At 36.5% G+C, this 24,710-nt stretch overlaps 13 protein-coding genes across 13 annotated transcripts; 9 read left to right on the top strand and 4 right to left on the bottom strand.

The window, feature by feature from the left end:
- Positions 1–628: 628 nt before the first annotated feature.
- PPN2 (putative serine/threonine-protein phosphatase) lies at positions 629–1,564 on the top strand (the record flags this gene model as incomplete). Its single annotated transcript, XM_022820608.1, has 1 exon — positions 629–1,564. The coding sequence occupies one exon, from the start codon at positions 629–631 to the stop codon at positions 1,562–1,564; it is 936 nt and encodes a 311-aa protein (XP_022677054.1).
- Positions 1,565–2,182: 618 nt separating this feature from the next.
- RAP1 (DNA-binding transcription factor RAP1) lies at positions 2,183–4,240 on the top strand (the record flags this gene model as incomplete). Its single annotated transcript, XM_022820606.1, has 1 exon — positions 2,183–4,240. One exon carries the CDS (start codon positions 2,183–2,185, stop codon positions 4,238–4,240), a length of 2,058 nt encoding a protein of 685 aa, XP_022677053.1.
- Positions 4,241–4,405: 165 nt separating this feature from the next.
- On the bottom strand, positions 4,406–6,646 carry GYP7 (GTPase-activating protein GYP7; the record flags this gene model as incomplete). The annotated part of the gene is made up of 1 exon (XM_022820605.1): positions 4,406–6,646. The coding sequence occupies one exon, from the start codon at positions 6,644–6,646 to the stop codon at positions 4,406–4,408; it is 2,241 nt and encodes a 746-aa protein (XP_022677052.1).
- A 294-nt stretch (positions 6,647–6,940) lies between these two features.
- On the top strand, positions 6,941–7,870 carry IES2 (PAPA-1-like domain-containing protein; the record flags this gene model as incomplete). Its single annotated transcript, XM_022820604.1, has 1 exon — positions 6,941–7,870. The coding sequence occupies one exon, from the start codon at positions 6,941–6,943 to the stop codon at positions 7,868–7,870; it is 930 nt and encodes a 309-aa protein (XP_022677051.1).
- Positions 7,871–10,549: 2,679 nt separating this feature from the next.
- Positions 10,550–11,137, top strand: PEX17 (Pex17p; the record flags this gene model as incomplete). Its single annotated transcript, XM_022820603.1, has 1 exon — positions 10,550–11,137. The coding sequence occupies one exon, from the start codon at positions 10,550–10,552 to the stop codon at positions 11,135–11,137; it is 588 nt and encodes a 195-aa protein (XP_022677050.1).
- Positions 11,138–11,313: 176 nt separating this feature from the next.
- Positions 11,314–12,024, bottom strand: RRG9 (mitochondrial ribosome assembly protein RRG9; the record flags this gene model as incomplete). Its single annotated transcript, XM_022820602.1, has 1 exon — positions 11,314–12,024. One exon carries the CDS (start codon positions 12,022–12,024, stop codon positions 11,314–11,316), a length of 711 nt encoding a protein of 236 aa, XP_022677049.1.
- Positions 12,025–13,007: 983 nt separating this feature from the next.
- On the top strand, positions 13,008–13,967 carry VID27 (Vid27p; the record flags this gene model as incomplete). The annotated part of the gene is made up of 1 exon (XM_022820601.1): positions 13,008–13,967. The coding sequence occupies one exon, from the start codon at positions 13,008–13,010 to the stop codon at positions 13,965–13,967; it is 960 nt and encodes a 319-aa protein (XP_022677048.1).
- Positions 13,968–14,395: 428 nt separating this feature from the next.
- Positions 14,396–14,536, bottom strand: MRX7 (Mrx7p; the record flags this gene model as incomplete). The annotated part of the gene is made up of 1 exon (XM_022820600.1): positions 14,396–14,536. The coding sequence occupies one exon, from the start codon at positions 14,534–14,536 to the stop codon at positions 14,396–14,398; it is 141 nt and encodes a 46-aa protein (XP_022677047.1).
- Positions 14,537–14,974: 438 nt separating this feature from the next.
- OST4 (olichyl-diphosphooligosaccharide--protein glycotransferase OST4) lies at positions 14,975–15,091 on the top strand (the record flags this gene model as incomplete). The annotated part of the gene is made up of 1 exon (XM_022820599.1): positions 14,975–15,091. One exon carries the CDS (start codon positions 14,975–14,977, stop codon positions 15,089–15,091), a length of 117 nt encoding a protein of 38 aa, XP_022677046.1.
- A 282-nt stretch (positions 15,092–15,373) lies between these two features.
- BRE4 (Bre4p) lies at positions 15,374–18,505 on the bottom strand (the record flags this gene model as incomplete). Its single annotated transcript, XM_022820598.1, has 1 exon — positions 15,374–18,505. The coding sequence occupies one exon, from the start codon at positions 18,503–18,505 to the stop codon at positions 15,374–15,376; it is 3,132 nt and encodes a 1,043-aa protein (XP_022677045.1).
- A 1,038-nt stretch (positions 18,506–19,543) lies between these two features.
- Positions 19,544–20,542, top strand: PTP1 (tyrosine protein phosphatase PTP1; the record flags this gene model as incomplete). Its single annotated transcript, XM_022820597.1, has 1 exon — positions 19,544–20,542. The coding sequence occupies one exon, from the start codon at positions 19,544–19,546 to the stop codon at positions 20,540–20,542; it is 999 nt and encodes a 332-aa protein (XP_022677044.1).
- Positions 20,543–20,960: 418 nt separating this feature from the next.
- MER1 (Mer1p) lies at positions 20,961–21,779 on the top strand (the record flags this gene model as incomplete). The annotated part of the gene is made up of 1 exon (XM_022820595.1): positions 20,961–21,779. One exon carries the CDS (start codon positions 20,961–20,963, stop codon positions 21,777–21,779), a length of 819 nt encoding a protein of 272 aa, XP_022677043.1.
- A 646-nt stretch (positions 21,780–22,425) lies between these two features.
- Positions 22,426–24,267, top strand: SSB2 (Hsp70 family ATPase SSB2; the record flags this gene model as incomplete). The annotated part of the gene is made up of 1 exon (XM_022820594.1): positions 22,426–24,267. One exon carries the CDS (start codon positions 22,426–22,428, stop codon positions 24,265–24,267), a length of 1,842 nt encoding a protein of 613 aa, XP_022677042.1.
- Positions 24,268–24,710: the final 443 nt, after the last annotated feature.

Below are 24,710 nucleotides of genomic sequence, written 5' to 3'. Positions count from 1 at the left end.
CTTAAACAATTCAGCCGCATTCGTTTTTAGTTAGGTTATCATTGTTAGCAAAAACCGACCGAACATAAAATGAACTCTTCTTTTTTAATGTAAACGATATAGGCCCAATTTATTTTCTGAAATCCTTAAATGGAAAAAGTTCCCGAATATAATAAAGAGAACGGCTCGTCTAAAAAAGGTAGTACATTTCTTCTCTTCAACATATTGTAAGCCTACACTTATTCTACGAACAAACTGCCTTCAAATTTCTATGGACATTGGAACGGGTTAAACTTTTAACATGGACTTCAGTTTTAAGTGAAATCAACGTCACGTGGGGTTGTAATAGAGTTCATTTTTCTTTTTGTACCTTTTTCATTCATTTTATCTGGAGGGTCCATGCATTCATCGTGGAATTGTATTTATTTACCTTTATTGTATTCATTATTTATGCGATGACCTCAATTCACTGCAGGTAAGGTTATTTATTTATACTACGTCACGGCTAATACCAGTGTTAACATTTAATAAAGTCAACGGAGGAATCTAAGAATACTCTTCAGGAAAGGCTCAGTAGATAATAGTTAGTGTTTGAGAATTTGTGCGGATTGTTTTGGGTGAACAAAAAGGAGCAAAAGGCATCTAAACCATGGCATTTTTTAAAGGTTTGACCGCTTTCAGTGTGGCATTATTCTTCATGTTCGTTACCTTTGTATTGTGGCATGAAAAGGAGTATACTAACTTTCCTATCATTGAGACTATAAAATATAGTACAATTGACCGTTTTCATGATAGAATAGTTTTCGTCGGTGATATCCATGGAATGTATGATCAATATAGGGAATTAATTGAAGACAAAGTAAAACCAGATGCTAATACTACAGTGGTTCTTTTAGGGGATTTCATCTCAAAGGGTCCCGACTCGAATCTTATTGTCAACGAAGTCATTCTCAATGATAACATTGATTATCGTGTGGAATGTGTATTAGGCAATAATGAGCTTAGAACGATATATGCATTGCTTAATCCTCTAACGTTGGGAAAACATAATATCAAATCCATCCAGTTTACCACGGACTCTTTTTTACCGGATAAAGACACGGTCAATAAGCGCCACAAACAGTTGGCTAAAGAGCTAGGCTGGTCATCTCTAACAAAAGTTGCCTTTAAATGCAGCGCCATGTGGCAATTTCACGATAATGAAAAAGATAAGTTAACTCTTGTGGGCGTTCATGCCGGCGTGTTGCCTGAGCATCTACCTAATCCTATGATAGAAGAGCTGACTGAAATGAAATATGTTGATATCAATGATCACACTCGTACGTCAAAAAAGAAAATAGATCATGGTATAAAATGGTATAAACTTTGGAACCATCTAAACAAAGAGAAATACCAGATAGGCGGTAATGTGAATGTTCTCTACGGACATGATTCTAAAAAGGGACTCAATATTCGTCGTTATACTAAAGGATTGGATTCCGGTTGTGTAAATGGGAAATCATTGACTGCCTTGGAATATGTATGGAACCGCAAAACAAAGGTGTACGATAATATTTTACATTCTGTCTCTTGCGATAGAAGCTAATAATGCTTGAAATTAACTATATTCTTCAAATGTTTATATGTTTTATAAATAAAAGTTATTCCAAGATACTGTTACCCTATTTTTATAATTTTCACTGTATTAAACACAGAGTAGTATATTCGTTACCCTACTTTTTTCTTAGCCTTGGGTAACTGCGGAAAAAAAGTCAAAAATTGTTACCACCCAGAGATTACGAACAAACACGATATTTGGATGTTAAACATAGTGTAAACAAAACAAAACAAAACAAAATAAAGCATCACGACTTCAGAGCGAAACAGCGACGAGTTATTTCGAGTTACTAACAATATTATAATAAAAACATATTTTACAAACATTTAGTCTATTTGAAATTTTACCTCAAAGTAATAAGGTAAAGCGCACTTTTCTCAATTGTTTTTTTGATTATTCGAGGGGCTCAATCAAAAAGAGAATTTAACACATCTTTACTGACATAGTCAATAACAAAACGTGCAGTAAGAAAGAAGGAATATACGAAACCCTATCGGATATTCAAACAGAGAAGATATCTTGATTGATCTGCTAAATCTCTTTGCTGTTTATACCAAAAGGTATTGCTAACTCTACAGGCTTATTATTTGCGATTCACCTACAACAATGTCCAACGTAGATGAGTTTGATACAGCTTTAGACTCACCAAGTGTTCAAATTAAAGAAGATTGTGGTGTTTTTAACAATGTTCTTTTCTTCATTGATCCTTTGATAAATGACATAGATGCATTGATGAATGCTGTAAGAAACAACGGAGGTCAAGTGCTTATGGAAGTCCCACGTAATAATTCGAGAGAGTGGGAGGTTGCCTACTTTGTTTCGAAAAGATACGACGAGAATTATCGTATATTCGTACACCCCTCTTATATTTTGGATTGTATTGATGCTGGTACGCTTCTAAATGTACGTGATTATTTGGGTAAACCAGAACCTTCAGGATATGTTAGATTTGATTCTAACGCAATATCTGACGAATACAATATTAGTAGTCAACTATCTGATCTTCCTAGCTCTGATGTTACAAGAACTGCTGTCAAGATAGCAACTAGACATGATGAGTCAATAAATCAAGATAACAATCATAATCAAACTGGTCTAGTTGATGGAAATGATCGTGCTATTAAGATTTCTGCCAAAGACGAAACTCGTAATCAGCAAAAAGATACTCAGAGACAAGAAGTTGAGCAGGTGCAACAAATGGTACAAAATAGCGACGATCAACAGCAGCAGCTAACACATGCACAAGGTAATGATGCAGATGAGCTTATACTACACGATCCAGTAGGATCAAGTCACAACAAATCCTCATTCACTAAAGAAGAGGATGAGTTTATCCTCGATGTCGTTAGAAAGAATCCAACCAAAAGAACCACTCATACTTTATATGATGAAATATCACACTATGTTCCAAATCACACTGGGAACTCCATAAGACATAGATTTAGAGTGTATCTCTCAAAGAAGTTGGAGTTTGTATATCAAGTTGATGAAGAGGGTAAATTAGTAAGGGATAGCGATGGGAACTTGATAAAAACTGATATCTTACCAAGCGGATTAAAAAGGAAATTTACAAGTGAAGAAGATTATAACTTGGCTTTGGCAGTTAAAAAGCAGTTTTACAGGGATGCCTTTCAAAGAGATCCAGATACGGGCGAAAGTTTAATTACAGAAGATGACGAACCTAACGTTGTCGCCAAACGTCAATTAGTTATGAATACTGAGATAGATCCTTCAGATATTCCTCCATTCGATAAATACATGGTGAATGATCGTCGTGGGCCTTTATCTAGGGAATTTTTCAAAAACTTTGCAACTGAAGTACCCACGCATTCTGAAAATGCTTGGAGGGATCGATTCCGTAAATTTATCTTACCTTATGGTATCGATTCGTACATATCTTACTATGAAAAATGTATTGAGGAAGGTATTGAGCCTGAGTCTATTAAAAATATGACCAATAGGCCTAAAAGAGAAGGGCCTTCTCCAGGGAACTATAATACTACACTCAAAAAATCCAAGAGAATGGCAGAAGGAAGTTCACAACAAGCAACAGATGCTAGTTTGAATGATTTTTTCTTAGAGTCAGATGCATTCGATCTTATTGACGGTATAAGGCGTGATTTACACGCTGCTGAAGCTCAACAAGAAGAGCAAGCACGTAGTCTGTATGCAGAAGATGTTGCAGAAAGAATTCGTCATCAAGTTGCTTTGGAACATGAAGAGTACGATAATTATGATATGGACTCTATCAAATTTCCTCCTAAACTTGCCGAAAATGATGATTATTTCGATCACACTTTCTTCAATTTCAGATCAACCAAAGAATTCATTCAAAAATTAGAAGAAATTATAACACGAGAATATGATGAATCACAGGCAGATGTTTTAGTACATGATCTTGATGTTGAGTGTGGTATAAGAAAGAAGTACGCAACCTCGGTATTGACAGCTCTAACGGGTGATATTTCATTGTTCCCTCGATACTTTTTAACTTCTTTCAAATATGGTATTCACCCTCCCCAAAATGTCCCTGGTATATGGACCAAGGAAGACGATTTGGTTCTAAGATCTAAGAATCCCGAAGGAATGAAAATGTTGGAAAAAAAGCACGGGTTTGCAAGAATGCAGATGAGAATTAGATTCCAGGAGAATAACTTGGTATAAATAATGCAGCCGATGCTTCGGTTTGTGTTGAAACAATTGAATTATAATGTATAAAACTGCACTACGTGACTCTCAAACCCCATACGTTAACGGATACAAACTATAATTGTGTTTATTCTTATTTCTTTACTCCTTTAAATTATGTGTTTAACAACAAATGTACTACTATTTTACTGAATCTTTATTTCTGGTAGACTCCTTCTGAATAACTAGTGATTTTGATAGTAACTTTTTTAAATTATCGCTTATGAGTCTAGGATGATGGAGAGGTGGATCTTGTAAATCATTATCACGATCTTCCTTTTCTTCCAGAGGTTCGTGTACTTGGAAACCACTGGTCGTAGTAGATTTCTTGATCAATTCTTCCTCTCTCTCAAGCACATCTATCATCTTCTGGAATTTAATGAAAAGGAGCTCACTTCGAGTCATAATATCCGACCAATCCATAGTATTTCTCAAGTCATTGAAATATTTCAAAACGTCATCAAACTCTGTTAGTTGACCCATAACAACATCACTATGTTTTTGTAATATGGCTAACATGAAGAATAATTGAAACTGCGAACTGTAAAAGTCTGTCCAGAATATTTCCCAGATACTACAAACGTCTTGAAATTCAAATTCTCTTTTAAACCATACAATAAGCATTCTGAAACAAAAGAATAAGTCTGAAGACTCGCATTTTTTTAAATGTTTGGTGAACTTAGGTAACATAAATTGACAAAGGTCCACTAGGGTGAGCATTTGATCTCTAATGCCAGACTGATCCCTCAAAAAATTCCTCTCCATTCTAATCATAAAATGTACGAAACACCAAAAGGACAGTGATTCATCTTGTATTACCGAATAAATTGGGGAAAGTAGATCAGTCATACCTTGAACGTAACCTAGGTTCGTATTGTAGATGTTGTAACTAATGAGTATGTTTTTCAATGCGAGAAGATGAGGATTTTTAATCTCCCATCCTTCTTCGTTATCATTGTTTTCTTCAGTTTCTTCATTTGCAGGCAACGCATCAAAAGTATTGTATTTGTAAAGAGGATGGTCACGATCATTTCTCCTTACATCTTTCGATATTCTAAACACTTGATCATTCCAATATTCCTCTTCCTGTGGGTCATTCAATAACGGTTCTCTATGAATCCACTTTGATTTGTAGTTAGCATAGTAATCTTCCTCTAATGCCTGTTTAAGCACTTGCCTTTCCTCCGATGATGAATCCCACGGATACACTCCGAGTAGGAATAGCCAGACTTCTTTACGTAATTCGTCATCTGCTATGCCTCCATGAAATATAAAATCTTTTACTTCGTGAACAGTTATGGACAACCTTCCTTGAGAGTCAAACAAAGAATCCCACTTCTGTTTGGTCAAAGAGAACGACCTTTGGACTGCCATGTTTAATTCTTCTGGAGTTATTTCGACATCATTTGATATTCCTAACTCATTCTTAAGAATTTGCTTGTAAATATCATCTAAATGATGTTCTTTTTGATATCTTTCAGCTTCTTGTCTTACACCCATTGCCCATTTTGCCAAATAAATTCTTGCACTGTCAAATTCATCTTGCACTTCTTTCACCCTTGTGTTTTTCATTAACTGTTTGACGTAAATGTTATCCTGGTTTTTGTCAATGATTTTTACTATCGGGTGCCTTTTAACCAAGTTAGTGAAAAGGTTCGAGGCAGACGTTGTAGCATCGGCAAATTTTGACATTATAGTCCATCTGTTGGTCTCTAAAGTATCCCATACTGATTTTCCTTTTACGGAAGAAGATTGCTGTGACTTGACATTCTTGAATCCGTTTAATGAGAAATTGCGTAAATCTTCCAGTGATGCATTAACCAAGTATATATAACTGAATGAATCGACTTTCTGTAAGTCCACTAGCGATTGTAGGCAGGTACGTAAATCGTCGCCTCCCCAATAAACCTCCCCTTCATTTGAGAAGGGATCAAAGTTCTGATTCAATTTTTTTTGTTTAGCGATTGTGGAAGAGCATATATCATCATGGAACGACAATACTGGTACGTCAGTATTAATCCCACCTTTACAATGGATAATGCAAGACCCCCACCAAAGTTTGTTTGGATGAGGAGGCTTGAACTGAATTGAGTAGATCTCAGAAAGTGCCACATTGAATGAACATGTTGAGTACATGAAATCAATGTTGATATTATTTGGTGATCTTACGGATGGTAAATCAATTAACTTCGTTTCTATATTACCAAGCGTTTTCGCGTAGTCTTGTTCCAAATCCCTTTCTGCAATCCATGATAGCTTGCAATCTTGCAGTTGTGTCGTTTGCAATTCTTTTGTAATCAATAAGAATCCCGGAATACCATCTGCTTTATTAGAAAATGTGTTCACAAACACTTTCCCTTTACAAAAGAGGATTTCTGACATCTTAACGTATTTTTTTAATCTCTAGTTGATTGAATTATGGGGTGCATTTACTCTTTCAAAAAGATCCCCTATGAAGTGGCTGTCACTTGCTATAAACTCTCCCTTTATGTCACTTTTTTTTAAGAATTCAACATTAGTTTAAAAAAAGAAGTGATGCATGATTGTATTAATTACAATAAAGTGTGCGAAGAATTACAAACGAGGCACCCATTGGTAGCCGTATTCCGGTTGTTTTTGATTGTATTAAGTCTATCCATATATATATAATCTATACTACCAGAAGTCAGTCACATAATGGATAGCGAACTATCATCAGTAGAAGAATTTGAGGACTCTGTTCTGGTCGAAAGTTCAGACAGTGGGCAAGTAGATGCTTCAGCGGAGGCTGAGCCTGAAGCATACGACGAGTTTGAAGATGAATACGACCAAGATTTAGATGCGTTTCCTGAAGAGCCTGAGGATGATTATTATGATGATGAAGAAGACGAATACACCCCAGAAAACAAGAAGCCTGTAGCTAAGGCGACGAAATCTAAGAAGCAACATAAACAGACAACACAAAAGGAAAAGGACTCTAAAATAACTACTGGCAGTCGCCAATCATCACGTGTGAGAAAACATGTCGATTATGACCAGACTATAGACGATGAAGAGTTTCTCTTCGAAGAAGAGGAGCGTCCAGAGCCCCCAAAGAAGAAAAAGTCTAAGATTGAACTAGTAGAGATGGAAAATACGGATTCTGAGGACGAACTTGCAGTTCAAAATGATAGCGAAGCTGAAGATGGAAATTCTTCTGATATGAAGTCAAACGTAGATTCGGTCACTGGTGATCAACAAACAGAAGAAAACCAACAAAGGCGATCGAAGATGTTAGAGAATCTTATTGGGTTGCAAGCAAAGAAACACGGTAACCGTAAGGAGTTTACTGACGAAGAGGTACAGCTTCGGAAGGCAGAAACTGCCCGTAAAAGAAAAAACTTCATTGAAAAAAGACTTGAAGAAGAGAAACAGGATGTACTAAATAAACTATTGAAGAGAAGAGCTGCAAAGACTAAGTCTAGTAACAAGCCCGCCGCAGCGGGCAGCGATAAAAACGCTTCAGCACAATACGAACAAGAACTTGACACGGAAACAGGATTTGTTAAACAAAGAAGACCTTATATAGCAACAGGCATGACAAGAACTATCATCAACAAATCTGAGGTATCTTATTCCTTACCATAGATGACATGAATGATATAGTGTAGATAAAAAAAAAGAACTGTATGAATATCACATTAGTCTAACTACATATCATAGAATCATCAATAATGATATCTTGTAGGACTTACTTGTCTTCTCTTTATTTAATTGCTACACTATTGGTTGTGATGTTTATGTTTTTCATTCAACTCTGGAATTTTAAGAGACAAACCTAAAGGAACGAAAGGAACAATACTCGTGAGAGAAGGAATTTATATAAACAAACAGATTAACAAGGATACCGTACTACTCGATCTGTAGAATCGATGGAATATAACTACGTGACTAATATGTATAATGGTCAGATACCTGGTCATCCCGCTGGAAATGGCATAACAGGGCAGTCAGTACCTAATGGGCAAATACCGTTCAATTTTCCTGTCAGACAGAGTGTTTACATGAATAGCGGGTCAGCTTCTGCATCTGGCGCAGGTCCTGGATCAGCTTCTGCATCTCAAATAAATGGGGAAGTTTCTACGAGAACTGGTTCAGTGAATGCTCCGGCTGCTGGTGCTGCAACAGGTCCAGCAGGATCGTATTATCCTATGCAATTCAACGGTCCTCTGCCAGGTCAACAACAGCAGCAACAGCAACAACAACAACAACAACAGCAAAGAAAGCAAGGTCAACAGACTCAACCACAAGGATATGGTGTCCAATCGCCTTTTGATAGTTCAATATCTCCAGGGAAAACAGGGTTTCCGCAAGGCTATCTTAATACCCAACAAAATGGTAATCAACTAAACAATAGTCAAACATCCATTATGGGAATGGCTCCTCCACAATCTCAACCACAACAGCAACAGCAACAGCAACATTTACATAATATTCAATTGCAGACTCAACAAAATATACCGATACAATCACAAGACCGTGCACATTCTTCTCATTTAGCTACACAACATATTCAACCACCCCAGAGTACTCAGTCAATGGAGTCAATGACTTCAAGTATTGCAAATCAGCCACAAAGAAGCCAAAAGACAGGAATGGGGCGTAGACTCACTCCAGGTGCTTCTCATACCACGGTAGCTGGCTCAGTACCTCCCCATGCATCTGCCTCTGCACCTCCTCATTCAGGTCCTATGGCTACTCCAAACCCAGGAGTAGCTCAAGTTCCAGGAAATATACCGGTTCCTCATATTCTAGGTCCAGCTGGTATCATTCCATCACAAGTTCCTTCAACATACCCATATCCCCTGAGAAAATATCTCTCGAACCTTGCAATTCTTCGCGCTCACGAAATTATTAACCTGCTTAATGTCTCCAATGACAAATTAAATGATATGAAATATTGGGTGAAGATCATGTCAGAACTTTTCACACCTTACGGTCTATTTAGATACTCAAGAAAACAACAGGATGATATCAGACAATTTGAGTTTACTGCGGTTGTAATTCCATCAGTAATGAGAGCATTTGGTTCTTCAGGCGTAGCTAAGTTGGAAATTGTACCGCACCAATTAAGAGCGCAAGTTTTGAGTAACGGTACGATATTCTTTGAATGTCCTAGATGCCTACTAACATATTTCTTCCCTGATGGTAGTTATATGACTAATTTTACCCATTTTAAAGGTGTCTTTGACACTGCTTTGAAAATAGAATGGCTCGATATGTTTACATACAGTTTCGTACCTGGCGTTGAGTGGGCATCTTTGGAGACAAAGTTAAGTGACCCCAAAATATCTGCAGAGATATTTGAAAAACTCTCCTCTGCGAATAGTAAAACGAGCACCGAACCAAAGAAAGGAAGTAACTCTTCCAAAATGGAAGCAGCGCAGCCGGACCTTGGTTCTCTTCAGTTCCAAGCAATGGCTAAACTTCGCTCCCAGTTCAAAGTGTTTCAAAATGTTTCAAGTTTTGGTATACAAGAAGGCTTTATGCGAATTCTTCAGGTTAATGATGTGATGTCTTATTTGAAGAACCTGAAGATATATCAGAAATGTGGTGGTATCAAAAGTCCTGTCGAAACATTAACATCTTTTGTACACCACGAAGCATCTTTACTAGATGAAAACGTAACACGCGTAACAGGAAAACCGAATTCAGAATATTCAAATGAACATTCACAATCACATTCCAGTACAAATAACTTTGGAAATAACTCCTCTGGTTCTACAGGTACATCAAAAAGGCGCAGGTTTAGCTCAGCACTGTCACCGTTGACCAGTTCCGAACAGACTGAATATCAAGATAAAGACCAAAGTAATTATAAAAAGACGAAATACTAAGCCGACTTCCAAATTAATATTTCTCTCTTCAATTCTTTAATTCCTTCCATAGTGGTTCCTTTTCTCTATCCACTACTTTCAAATTGTAAAAGGTAAAACGAATTTAATATAGATTTTCATACATTATACTGTGTATAATTTTATCGTAAAGTTTTCTATATTTAAAGTATAATCTTTTTCGTACTTTGGTGTCTGTTCTTCGCTCGGTTTTACAGGATTCTTATATATTCCCCAACTTGATTTTCTCTTCTTTACCGCTCAACTTCAATAATTGTTGATGATTTCATTTTATTATTAACCAGAGTTTGAAAAAAAGTTCTGACTACAATTTTGGGTAATATAAGGTACATATGTACAGACCGATGCAAAGTTTGGGTTGAGAAAGTATATTTGGCAACCCAGCATTAAATTAAGTAATAATCTAGAACATATGGATACTTTATGGCCTTCGGATAAAGATATTTTACCCTATAAAAAGCCAACTACGGCAGCTCAAATAGAAAGGCTTTTCTATCATGTGGGACTTAGCGTAAGCGGCCTTTATGTTCTACTACACTTAGTGGTTTCTCGAGTTATATACCAGGCCTACCAACAACGCTTGGAATTAAACCATGAAGCTTTGATGAGGTTACGAAGATTAGTTAACAAGTTGAGATCTAAAGTAAAAACAACAAGCATTACATCCTTGGGTGAGAATCGCCGTTTAACCAAGGACTCTAAAGTTTATATTGACAGGTGTCAACAAACTAGCGAGGGTATAAAAACTCCTGGCGATGATTACGGATGGGCTCATTTAAATCGTAAACTTGACTCCCTCACCAAAAGCCTAGAAGAGTACAATAAAATTATTGGAGAAACTAGTTATTTGGAATCGCTAACTTTTGAGAGTAAACTCTTTACTGATCAGTGTAAAGGGGTTGGTTTGCGTTTACGAAGTCAAGAGAAAGGTACAAAGCTAATAAATTCCGTTAGAGAAATGAAAGGTTGGTTTATACATGGTAGGATACCCAGAGACTAAATATTCAATCAATAAGTAATGCACTGCGATTTAAAGTATTTTTATGCATGTTGGGTCCTTCTATTTACAAGTTTATAAAATTCAAAAGAATTTAGAAGTCGTTGATCCATTTCGGTAGATATGGGGTTTATTTTATAATGTCATGACTATACATGATTGGATTGGTATGAAAAATACTACTTCTTCATTAATAAGTGCAATTTGTTTTTAGCTTTCAAAATATCTTTATCCTCGCTATGTTTCCCTTTTTTTGTACTTGAAATACTCATTACACTATCCTTTGTCCTCCTAACTCTAAACGTTCCTGTGCTATTTCCACCTTTTATTATTACTTTACGAGCTATTGGTAGAGTGCCCATTTTATCACCAATCAGTCCCTTTTCATACAAATCTATGATTCGTTCTGACCTTTTTTTCCACCTTCTTTGAATATCTTCTAACTCCTTCTCTGAAGGTTCCCATTTTGACTTTAGAATTCTTCGTATCACTTCTGGAGATACCTTCATTTGAGCTGCAATATCTCCGGCATTTAAATTAGGTAATTGTCTTTTTAAAAGCCTCACAGATTCCATTTGCTCTCTTGATAATTTCTTACTGGGATTCCATTTTTCACCTTTTAGTTTCTCCTTCAAGGCTAATTTCTGCCTTTTCCAATCTGGTAAGTTTTTATCATCTCTCCAGCTTTTTTTGATAGTATGTTCCTCTGTATCATTAACAACCTGTATCAATTGCTTGGCCTTTCCTTTTCTAGGAAGCTCTGGAATCTTGACAGATGAGTTAGCATCGCCATTATTCGAGTTAAACAGCAAAGGGAATGTGTGAAATCTTCTGAAGCAATTTAAAGTATTAGCAAATTTGCTACGTTGCAGTATAGATCGAAGTATCATGGATTAGTAACGTCTAATCTTTGTATTCTCCCCCAAAGGTCCAAAATCCTGATATAATGCCAGATTAAAAAAAAAAAAAAAGCTAGAAAAATCCAGAGTTGTGGGGAGAGTTATGATTCTGCTTTTCTATGCACCTGAAGGAATTTGTATATCCACTCACCTTTTGAATCATACCTTTTGCCAATCTGCTTCATCATTGAACGCAGCTAGAGTATCTCATCTCATCGCTCTCTTAAACTTACAATGCTGTGTTAGTAGTAGTAAATCTAGAATACGTAGAAAATCTTGTACGAACATTTCTTTTTCAATATTTGTTTTTCTGTCATTTTATATAATAAATTTATATATCAGGGTAATGATTTGTTGTCACGTGATTATTGCCGTTTTAGACATTAACGCCATTAACATATGGATACCGTACTAACATACAGGGTCTATACTGATGCAGTTTGGTTAGACGCCCGCAATAGAATGCAAATGTGGGTATAATGTAGGGAAGTTGTTCCAGAAGTATATATGGTTGAGCACCCAATCATAGGGTTCCTGTTATGGGGAGGGATTGTCTGACTCTGATGTTATTACATGTATTTTCATGTTGTCATGCACCCTTCTTTCGCGTATGTATATCGGTAATCATAACCATTCATATTTTTTCCGTTATTAAAGGGAAAACCGAACAAGCAAGTTCAAGTCAAGACAAACTAAGAAAGCAGGTTGGTTCAACAACACTCAAATTTTATTTTGAAAAGAAGGTTCAACGTACCTGTTTATAGGTGTGTGGTCTTAATCAAATAGGGAATAAAGCTAGATCTTGTCAATCGAGGGGCAAAGAAACTTTTGTTAATAAAAGACGGTAAGTTTGAAAGGTTAATAACGGTTCGTTTCCTATATTGGGTTAGAAAGACGAGTACACAAACCAGTACTGTATTTAGCAGCTAACAGTATTACAAAGACTTGGGAGATTTCTAAAGTTATCACTCAAGATGAACTTAATTAGAACTCTTTTTGATTCTGGTTCCAATGAGGAACTAATGAGTCTATCCTCTGGAGAATTTTTGTTACTTAGATCTTTTAAGTCACCGAAGTCATCTGTTGAGTATATATTCAGCGACGCGATGATTTGTGTGAAACGGTGTGGTCAGTATGAATACTTATTATGTGTGGAACGCCAAGATATTGAAAGTGAAGACATTAGTGATGGAGATTCAGAGGACATTTTACCCGATGAGATGAGCCTACTATCGGCAACATCGAAAAAGGACGACACTTGGTCCTTTAGAATTGAAAAAGGTCTGCAATTAGTGAAATCCTGGAATGCAGAAAGGCGGCCAGTAATTATATGGAATAATACAAGGGGTGATGATGGCGACCAATTCGAATATATCATTGAAGACACTATTCCGTTATCGGAAATTGACAAATTCTACAAACTCATTAAATTATGTACCTATGAAGTGGAATATAGGAAGCCAAGTGAACAGGCAACTAGAGATGAGTTATTATTATTTATGAAACCAGAGGAATTAGATGTTTCTGATTCATATTCTTTCGCTTTTGACGACAGTAAATTGATACATAGTCACATTGGAATACCGACAGACCGAGATTCCACTTTACATTCGGAAAGTAGCAAAGATACATCTTTATCAGTAGGAAGATTTGCTGAGCTTCGAGGCTCCAAACATTCATTATTAGGTGATACATATAGAAGTTATATTCGCCCAGATTCTATTGGAAGGGAAACGGAAGACGGTTCTGACTATTTTGAAGGCTATGATAATGATGATAACAATGAGGATATTTTACAATATGCCAATAGTTTAAAGAAATATAAGTATGGAGAGGCTGATGAAAATGGTTATGAAAGCTACGACGATGATGAAGATGATGAGGAAGATGCTGAGGGGATATTCGTAGATGCAAAGGAATATATTACGGATTGAAACGATAGAATAATCTTAATCTAACGGCTCATAGAAAGACCACTTGATTTTAGTATGCTGGTACATACTCTCTCATCCAAATTCTCGGCAGTAACACAACGCATTCTAGCTCTAGAGCGTATTTTTTCCTCTGTGGTCATAGAGTATCATTCCTAGCACTAGATCGGGGTATCAAAATCCAAAATTAGCTCCAAATGTAAAGGGTTTAATGACAAGGCTAACTTCATGCTTTGTCTAAATATAGGATTGATATAGAGGGTGTGAACATAAGTAATAATAGTTCTCTCAAAAGTCAAATTTCTAGTGGAGAAATTTTGATCCCATGGGTGTTTTGAACGCGACAGTATATGGAAATTGAAATGCGTTCATTTATTATCCATGTTAAATGAGATGTATCTAAAATATAGCAGCATAAGATGGGGGGTTGATCACTTTTTAAAGTATTTATCTGTTAGTCTAGGTAACCCAACCGTAGATCTCATCTCATCCCAAAATAGCATACGGTAGGCTTTAAACTTTTGAAAGGCAGTTGGATGGAACAGTCTGTCTGTTTTACTCATTGGCTCCATATGTTGAGGATTAATTCCATTCACCTTATAATAGACATTTCGCACAAACCTATGAAATCCGGGAGAGTTCATTAACTTATAAAACAACCATTCCTCTAGACTCCTTGGCGCTCCTTTCATTATATTTTTTCTTTAATAATACTCAAAATTTTGATATGGAGATTTCAAGTATAGGATCTTTATGCTTTAGATGTTGTGTTATTTGCCTTGGCCTCTGACATGGTTCTTCAGTTCAAAACCACTTTTCACGGCTCAAGGCTACATAATAATAATAATAATAATAATAATAATAGTGTTTTTTTATAGAAAAATACAAACCCTTTGTTAAGGTTTTTAAAGAAAGGAAACTTTAGCAACAATAATAATTATTGTGAGAAAGTGTTATCATAAGCAAAACCAAAGCTCCCCAGGTCAGTTGCAAAACAAATATTCCCAAAGATGATTTCTGATGCTCAATTAAATACTTTGGTGCTTTCTTTTGGTGTCGTGATGGTAGCACTAATCACCTTATACCATGGGATTCAATCCACCATAGTGAACCATAAGAAACAGTAAGAAAAAGGTAGATCCTACATACTTTTCGCACACCAGGTCATAACAAGTGATACGGAGCTTTTTGCAAAATTATATGATCAATGGTTTGAGATATTAGCTCTTTTTAAAAGATTTTAGCCATGAAAGAATCAAGTAACTATCAAGTCCCAACTTGAAAGAATAGATTAGTTATTAGTACTAGATACGCATATATAGATAGTTGTATATGTGTTTGTGTATCTATGAATGTAATATGATGGTTATATATGCTATCGTGAATTCATATCAATGAATTAAGATTTTTTATATGGTTTCTTCTCCCAATATTTCTCTGGAGAGTTTTACCACACGGTCAAGGTGGAATGTGAAATCTGTATACGCACGGGAAAAGGCCATTCCATGAACTTCAGTCCAATGGGTTTTTTCAATGTCCTTTGTAACGGCATAGTTCGATTTCAAGTAACTTTTTTTGAATGGAGATGTTGAATTTTCGAGTTGACTTTTTCTCAGACTTTCAAATTTGTTTATGAAGTCATAGAGTTTCTTTCTAGATAACATTGGATTTGGAAGATACTTTGGTATCTTATTTTTTGACCTAAAACAGTTCGAGAGGATATAAAACACGAAGATGACAGATGATACACTATCCCTTCTAAGTGAGAGCAATGCATGGGTGATTTCCTCATCTGCATCGTTTTCCCAAACCTCAAAGTATTGGCCAGATATCCGAGCTTCTATCACCTTTTCTAATAACACCATACAATTATCAATCAAATCTTCATACAAATATGGTTTAAAATTAGAGATATAATTTGGTTCTTGTTTTGCTCTCTCTAATAGATTCCTTGCAGCAATTAAACTTTGGAAAAGTCTCACTTCTCTTATATTAGATAGCCTTAAGGTTAGATCAGTGGGATCATCATCGATATCACGATACAAGTATCTATCTGTTACTGATTGGTAAGACTGGCTTATGTGTGAAAGCAACGAAGACATCGCTAATCTGAGCTCTCTTCTGGTTTTGAATGACCATATCAACCATGTTGTAGGAATGGACAATAATACCCCAATTAGCAATGCAATTCCAGTAATCCAAGTATTTTTCCAAATCATTGATGTATGTAGTCTTTTTCCGTCTCCTTTAGCATATATACCCAAGGCTATGATATCAAAGCAAGCTAACGCTGTGAAGCTAGATTTAGTATTCTTATTGACAAAGAAGTTGATTGCTAAGGGAACACTGAGTATGGCCCCAAAAGTGGCAATCACATAAGGGCTATTGTGCCTTGAGACACATCCACAAAATGCCCATACTATTGAAAAAACACCATACAAAAATCTTCTCAAAATACCTTTCCATGTAGCAACATTTCTTCTGTTTGTCAAAATAAAAAATATTGCTGGACCCCACCAGCAATGATAAGAATCATACCAAACATGAGATTCTTTGAGCCACGATGGCAATAGCAAAAAGGTCAAAATGAAGGCGACTTTTAGACTAGACTTCAATTCGGGACCTGTTAATACGGTGGTCAATTGCCATAGTTTGAATCTAATAGGATTTGTAGTGGTATGAAAGTTAAAATCATTATGATCTATAGCCCTTGTATAAGTCTCAAAATTTTTTCCCTTCCCATCATTATACTTGTGTTTTGAGGTGTAACTGTTATAGATTTTTTCAAATGCTTCATCTACATCCCTCTTCGTTTCAAAATAGTGCAGAACAGTATCGCCCCCCTGATCAAGTGCACACTGATTTGGTAGTCGTGTAAGGGATCTTTTTAAAGGATAGTTTGGTAGACATATACGAAAATGACGGTTGTTTATGAGATCTACAGTTCTCTCTGTTAAGGCGATCATTGATTTTGCTGATTGTCTAATATACCTCAAGAATAAAAAAGCATCTATCGAATTTGGATCTTGAAGAAGGTCTTTGCAAAAAAAGTCGGTTTTTGTGAACTCTTTATATGTAACGTCCAATTTGTATATCTTCCGTCTTAGTCGTTTTTGCAACTTTTCTAGTTTACTCTTTGCCTCTTCAATGTCATTCTTATTAACAAAAAATGTAGAGCATACTTCCATGCAATATTGGGTATTCTCAAGAACTAAAAGCATTTCCCGTATTAATTGGAAGATTGCCTTTGCGAATGATGACCTTAGGATGTTTGAATAAATTGCTGCATCAATATCGATTGGAGTGGTGGGACTGATGGCAGATGGTAGTGGTGTTACTGCACCAGATATAACCATTGGAGAATCGGCTGATCCTTCTCGCGGAGATGGGCTCTCGAGACCTGCTCCTTCATGTAAAAATCTATCTAATTCACTTCTTGTCAATATAACATTTTTCAAAGGCAACACACGAAGAGGGGAGGTGGTAAATGTTATTATATTTCTTAGCTCCTTTAAACATTCTGGGTCGAATATTGTTATCGTAGCTTGATTACTAAACTCCCTCAACCCTTCTGATAAACTTATGTTTATATTTTGAATCATCGAATGTTGGGCTTCACGTATCCTATCAGTATCATCGCAGTGGTTAGAATCTACGAGTGACGTTAGAAGAATTTTAATATCTTCTAGCGCCGACACCAAAGTGTTCTTTACTGTGGAATGACAAGAGTGGGGGAAAACACTACAGCATACTAGCAAGGACAGTAAAAGACCAAATAAATATGATATACCAAAATCCCAATACAATTTCCAGGAGAGATTTTTTTTATTTAGGGACAAACTTGATCCACAAAAGAATAGAACCGCGATACCAAAGCTGGTTGAAAGATAAAAAAGTCGTTGATAAGTACTCCTTACCCAATGAGCTAAAATTGCACCTAAAAAGAGACCAAGGAAAAGAATTCCACCCTGTTCTTTTGCAGCTGGTTCTGTTGCAGTCGAAACATACCATATCAACGCAGAGTATCCCATTCCTACAGCACCACCAATAATTGACTGGATTGTTAGTTCGCATTGCACCCCAACAGTTCGAACGGGATGATGAATTAATAGAGCTAGCGGTAGAAAGTACCTATAGTCACCTCCAAACCAAGAACCAGCAGGCTCGATGAGACATAAGACATTAGCGATAAAGATGGCTATACAATACTTCATTATTGGTTTCCAAAATTTCCTGATTTCTTTTATATCGGTTGATGGAAAAAGCGATTTTTGATGAACTTTTTCTTTATTAAGCGGATCTGATGGAATGATTCTTTCGTACCCTGTATAAACGGGATCAAAAAAGCCATTTCTCAACTCTTCTAAACCAAATGTTTCAAGCTCTTCCCATTTTTTTCCTTCCATCAACTTATCTAGCTTCATTTGAGATAGGTTCACTCTCGAGCAGCTTGTTTTGGAATCGCGGCCATATTTGGCCGCTCTAAGGCCTGTTACCGAGAGATATGATTTCTTATCGTATGAACCTTGTAAATTCGTCATAATTCCCTTATTTTAAAGGTTGGGTGTATAAGGCGTAGAAAACGAAGATGGCAGGTGTTCACATACACTGACCTAAAAGATCAAGCTGAAATGTAAATTAAATAATATAGATTTTCTGCTCGTCTGAAACATTGAAGCAGTTAGGTTTGCTGATACACACTAACCATCTTTTTGACGAGATGGATTCTTTTCGCCAGTTAATAAGGTGATGCCTACTTAATTTGACAACCTTTTTTTTTCATTGTCAATTAAAAAAAGCACTTGGGCAGGATACATTTTAAAAGAAGTATTATGGCCGGGTAATGTACTACTAGAGTAAAAATGAAAGAAAAATATAATAAAGGGTCACTTAAAACAAAGCTGATCTCTAGATCCTCACCATAGATCCTTTCTATAAACTGCACATGCAGTTTTCATTTTACTACGAATATTAATCTAGATAAATTATATGAAGTATATTATAGGAAAAGGAAACATTTATATTTTTAAGATCCAGTTGTGTAATCTAGATGATGATGTCTTTGCAAGCTTCGAAAAACACAGAATCCAAACGAATTGGGTTATTGTTATCTGAAGTTTAAGAGTTTATCGTTTTTTTTTCAATCTGAGACTGTTTTATTTAGTCATATAGTGCCACTGAAGTTTTGAAAGATGAGGCGACTACTGTATATAGAAGTTTGTATCGTTGTATTACTCATTTTGTGATTCACTTCTTTGGGGATAAAACGTAGTCTTATTTTGGCATATTTTTTGGCATGTGTTGTGTTTTCTTTTAGGATGTCACTGAGAAATAAATGAAACCTATCGACTCTTCAAAAAATGTTTATTGATATGTTGGATAGAATAAGGCATAATTTCAACTAAAGCCTGCCGACCCAAACTTACCGACTGGTGTGTTTTGTGTACTATTTGAAGTGGGATCGTGCTTCGGTGTTCGACTTAGAGCTGCGAACCGATAGTATTCTGTAGTCTGATAATTATTGAGGGGATAAAAGCTAGTCAACTGCTAACCTTAAAGATTGGTAAATTCGAAGAGAAATGGGCTTACTAAAGAAATCGGACAGAATGTCCAGACCAAGGTACCTTGATCAGGATGACAGAGACCTACTTCTTAAGTTCAAATATATTAGACAGCAAGAAGAGGCAAGGATAAGGGATGGAGCCCTCCATCCTAGGGATTCTGAATGGGCATTTGGTGTATCTGAAGCTTCTTACAACAGTACTAGGAATAGGTATAGTAACATAAAAACATTTGAAAAGACTAGAGTAAAGCTTCAAGTCAAAAATGGAAATGATTACATCAATGCTTCGCATATTAAAGTGGAAATTCCAGAGCAATCTACTGCTGCAACTTTCTACATCGCTTCTCAAGGTCCAACAATTAGTACATGGCCGCAATTTTGGCAGATGATTTACCAACAAAGTCCAGAGGAAAATATATCGGTTGTTATGGTGACACCGTTGGTTGAAGGTGGTCGAGAAAAATGCTACCCATACTGGCCTCGCCAGGTTCATCAAACCATGGTATCTCCGGCAATTCAAACTACAGGTCCAACTTCTCAAGATGTTTCTGAATTTGCATTTTCAATAGAAATTGAGAATGTTTTAACACAAAGTTTTCATCACTATACCTTAAGTAAGATCTTGCTCAAACCGTCTGACCCCTCATTTCCAGTGAAAACTGTGAACCATTTCTACTATGACCAATGGAGCGATTTTGATAAGCCTGATGAAATCGGACCTTTGCATCATTTAATAAAGCATGTCCGTACAGCAACAAATGCTTTAAATCCCATATTTGTTCATTGCTCTGCAGGGGTTGGGCGGTCAGGAACGTACATAGCTCTGGATCATCTTATCGCAAGAACTGTTGATTTTAAGGCAGATGAATTTATTCATAACTATGATAAGGATCTAATAGAACAGATTGTAAAACAGCTGAGAACTCAACGATTAAAGACTGTAGAATCTCCTCAACAATATCTATTCCTGTATCACGCGGCTAAATTAATTTTTAGATATAATAAAGGATTGTAATATACTTTTGCGTGGGTAGCTTGAATGTGTAAATATTGTTACCCTTATCATAAGAGGTTTTATATAATAAGTGAAGACCTGATTTTCTCTCAACGGAGCAGTTTATAGCAGTTTTTGTTCTTGTTCAATTTTCGAAATAGCATTTCCGTTTAATTAAAAATATTACTCGATTCTTAGAAGTAGCATCATTCGAAACCTAGAAGAAGACAAGTAAATTTTGGACTGTGGTTTCGTTTTCTGCTATAATCATTCGAGTGTTTTCAAAGAAGTGGCTGTCATTTTATTAAGTGTTTCTTTTAAGTGCTAACTAATTTACTTCCTTTTTTGGTTTAAAGTCAGGGTCTATATATATAGCCGCCGAGGATTTATTTTAGGAGGGACACCAGGATAATCATTTAACAATAACCCCGCTTGAGGGATGACTTCTAGAAGAGAAATCTTGAAAGATATTAGCAACCATCAGGAACAACATTTACTTGCAACTAATAGTGTTTCGAAAAGTAACTCTGACCTTAAGGTTTCATTTCAGAAAAGAATTCCATTGATAGCTGGTAGATGGTTTATAGATATAAAAAACAAAAGCAGGACACCAACTTCTTTCCTTCATTTTGAGGGTTTCGATGAATCGAATTATGTGATTTGGTACCTGGGTGAAGCTGAAGTTTTATCATTTTTACTTGCAAGCCAAAAGTTTGTCTTAGTAAAGCTTTGCCAATCGGCTGACCTACCACAAACACTTCAAGAATTAAAATCCAATTATAGATTGAACCATACCGATATTTGTTTAGAAGGTTGTATTCAAGATGTGAACAATGACCTCATTTTGTTACAATCTCTAATAGAGTGCCCACTTAAGGTAAATAAGATGATTTGTTGTACAGAAAAAGAAGAGAAAAGAGAGGAGGATTGGACATCATTTATCGAAAATGAGTCAAATACAGAAAAGCTGAACACAATGCAGGAGTTTCCATTGAACCTCAATCGTCTAGAAGTTAGTTTCCTTATTGGTTATAAAGGTTGTCGAATTGAATATCTTAAGCAAGAATGCGAAGTTGACATTAAAATAATGCCAATATCGTATAAATTAACCCACGCTGAACTGCAAGATCCTACAAGGGTAGCGCAAGACATTAGATTATACGGTAATTTGCAGAATTTACAGAAGAGCTTGATAATGATCGAGCAGTTTTTAAGGATTGCACCGTTATCTTCAAAGACAAAGATTCAAAGATTTTGAATATGCTTGTAAATAGAAAAAATGGTAAAATGTTCTTCACACAGTCCAAAAACGACAACCTCTCCAACTATGCTATTATGTAACTTAGATGTTCAAATGAGATTTGAAAAGGAGACAAATGCAACAACAATAGCCAGGCAGAGACGTGAATTCTTTGTATCTTTACAGACAGTGGTTCTAATAATACTACTCTATTTGATACAATACCTACTTTCTATTCCCATGACACACTGTATCCACCTAAACTGACTTCAAAAGCCAAATTTCCTATCCATAAGAAAAACATTATGCGGGTTATGGGTCCTAATTTAGAGAATCTAAAAAAGAAATTATTGAATAATCTGCATCCCTTTTCTTTTTAATTTTTTTTTTTGAAAAAAAAAAAAAGCGATGAGAGCGATGAGCTCGATGAGTTTGTGTGCATTTTCGTATTTTATTACGAAAAAAAAGTATTATGGCGCAGAGAAACAAGCACATCCACATCGTTGAGAGTGAAAAATTTTTCATTTTATATATGAGTATCAAATAAAAAGTGAACTTTAGTTCCTGGAATTAAGAATTGTAGTTAACACTTCGAATTGAAGAAATATTCAATTTGGTCTTTTTGAAGCACCGCTACTCGTCAAGCTACATTCATATTCCAACAATGGCTGAAGGTGTTTTCCCAGGTGCTATCGGTATCGATTTAGGTACAACTTACTCTTGTGTTGCTACTTACGAGAATTCCGTTGAAATTATTGCCAACGAACAAGGTAACAGAGTTACTCCTTCTTTCGTCGCTTTCACTCCAGAAGAAAGATTGATTGGTGATGCTGCTAAGAACCAAGCTGCTTTGAACCCAAAGAACACCGTCTTCGACGCTAAGCGTTTGATCGGTAGAAGATTCGATGAAGAATCTGTTCAATCTGACATGAAGACCTGGCCATTCAAGGTTATCGACTCCAACGGTGCCCCATTGATTGAAGTTGAATACCTAGGTGAAACCAAGACTTTCTCTCCACAAGAAATCTCTTCCATGGTCTTGACCAAGATGAAGGAAATTGCTGAGGCCAAGATTGGTAAGAAGGTTGAAAAGGCTGTCGTTACCGTCCCAGCATACTTCAACGATGCTCAAAGACAAGCTACCAAGGATGCTGGTGCCATTGCTGGTTTGAACGTTTTGAGAATTATCAACGAACCTACCGCTGCTGCCATCGCTTACGGTCTAGGTGCTGGTAAGTCCGAAAAGGAAAGACACGTCTTGATCTTCGATTTGGGTGGTGGTACTTTCGATGTTTCTTTGCTACACATCGCTGGTGGTGTTTACACTGTTAAGTCTACTTCTGGTAACACTCACTTGGGTGGTCAAGATTTCGACACCAACTTGTTGGAACACTTCAAGACTGAATTCAAGAAGAAGACTGGTGCTGACATCTCCGGTGACGCTAGAGCTTTGAGAAGACTAAGAACTGCTGCTGAAAGAGCTAAGAGAACTTTGTCCTCTGTTGCTCAAACCACCGTTGAAGTTGACTCCTTGTTCGATGGTGAAGACTTTGAAGCTACCATCACCAGAGCCAGATTCGAAGACATCAACGCTGCTCTATTCAAGTCTACTCTAGAACCAGTTGAACAAGTTCTAAAGGATGCTAAGATCTCCAAGTCTCAAATTGACGAAGTTGTCTTGGTTGGTGGTTCCACCAGAATTCCAAAGGTCCAAAAGTTGCTATCTGACTTCTTTGACGGTAAGCAATTGGAAAAGTCTATTAACCCAGATGAAGCTGTTGCTTACGGTGCTGCTGTTCAAGGTGCTATCTTGACCGGTCAATCTACTTCTGACGAAACCAAGGACTTGTTGTTGTTGGATGTTGCTCCATTGTCTTTGGGTGTCGGTATGGCTGGTGATGTTTTCGGTGTTGTCGTTCCAAGAAACACCACCGTCCCAACCATCAAGAGAAGAACATTCACAACTGTTGCTGACCACCAAACTACTGTTACTTTCCCAGTTTACCAAGGTGAACGTGTTAACTGTAAGGAAAACACCTTGTTGGGTGAATTCGACTTGAAGGGTGTTCCACCAATGCCAGCTGGTGAACCAGTTTTGGAAGCTATCTTCGAAGTTGATGCTAACGGTATCTTGAAGGTCACTGCCGTCGAAAAGTCCACTGGTAAATCTGCTAACATTACCATCTCTAACGCTATTGGTAGATTGTCTTCTGAAGAAATCGAACAAATGGTTAACCAAGCTGAAGAGTTCAAGGCTGCTGACGAAGCTTTCGCTAAGAAGCACGAAGCCAGACAAAGATTGGAATCATACATCTCTTCCGTTGAACAAACTGTCACCGACCCAGTTTTGTCCGCCAAGATCAAGAGAAACGCTAAGGCTAAGGTTGAAGCTGCTTTGGCTGATGCTTTCTCCACCTTGCAAATCGAAGATGCATCTGCTGACGATTTGAGAAAGGCTGAAGTTGGTTTGAAGAGAGCTGTCACCAAGGCTATGTCTACCCGTTAAAAAAATGGAAGTATTTCCTCATCTTTTCATTTAGTTTTATTTCAAAGCTTTCGTTAGACTACCATTTTGCAACCTTATCTATCATCACACATAAGTATAAATGTCACATTTTTTACGCTTTTACATGTCTACGTTATATTAACATGTTCACAAATGAACGTTTATATTCTATAATATGTATATTTATACAGATAATAAAAAACGTTGAATATCTTAGATCATGTAACAATGAGAAATTGAAGTTTACTGCATATTAAGTCCTCGCAATATGCCAGTTAAGGATATTTCCGCTTAGGTAAATAATTGTAATAATAGCGGTTCATCTCTACAATTATCTATTTGTATATTTGGTGCAACCGTACATAGCAATGTTAGCTATTTCTTTTACATTTTTTTTAACTACACAAAAAAAAAAAAAAAAAATTACGGCAAAAACATGATTC

This window comes from Kluyveromyces marxianus, chromosome 5 (assembly GCF_001417885.1).
Source record: "Kluyveromyces marxianus DMKU3-1042 DNA, complete genome, chromosome 5".
NCBI lineage: Eukaryota > Fungi > Ascomycota > Saccharomycetes > Saccharomycetales > Saccharomycetaceae > Kluyveromyces > Kluyveromyces marxianus.
Note: the sequence above shows the minus strand (reverse complement) of the source record. Positions and strands in the feature narration are given on the sequence as shown.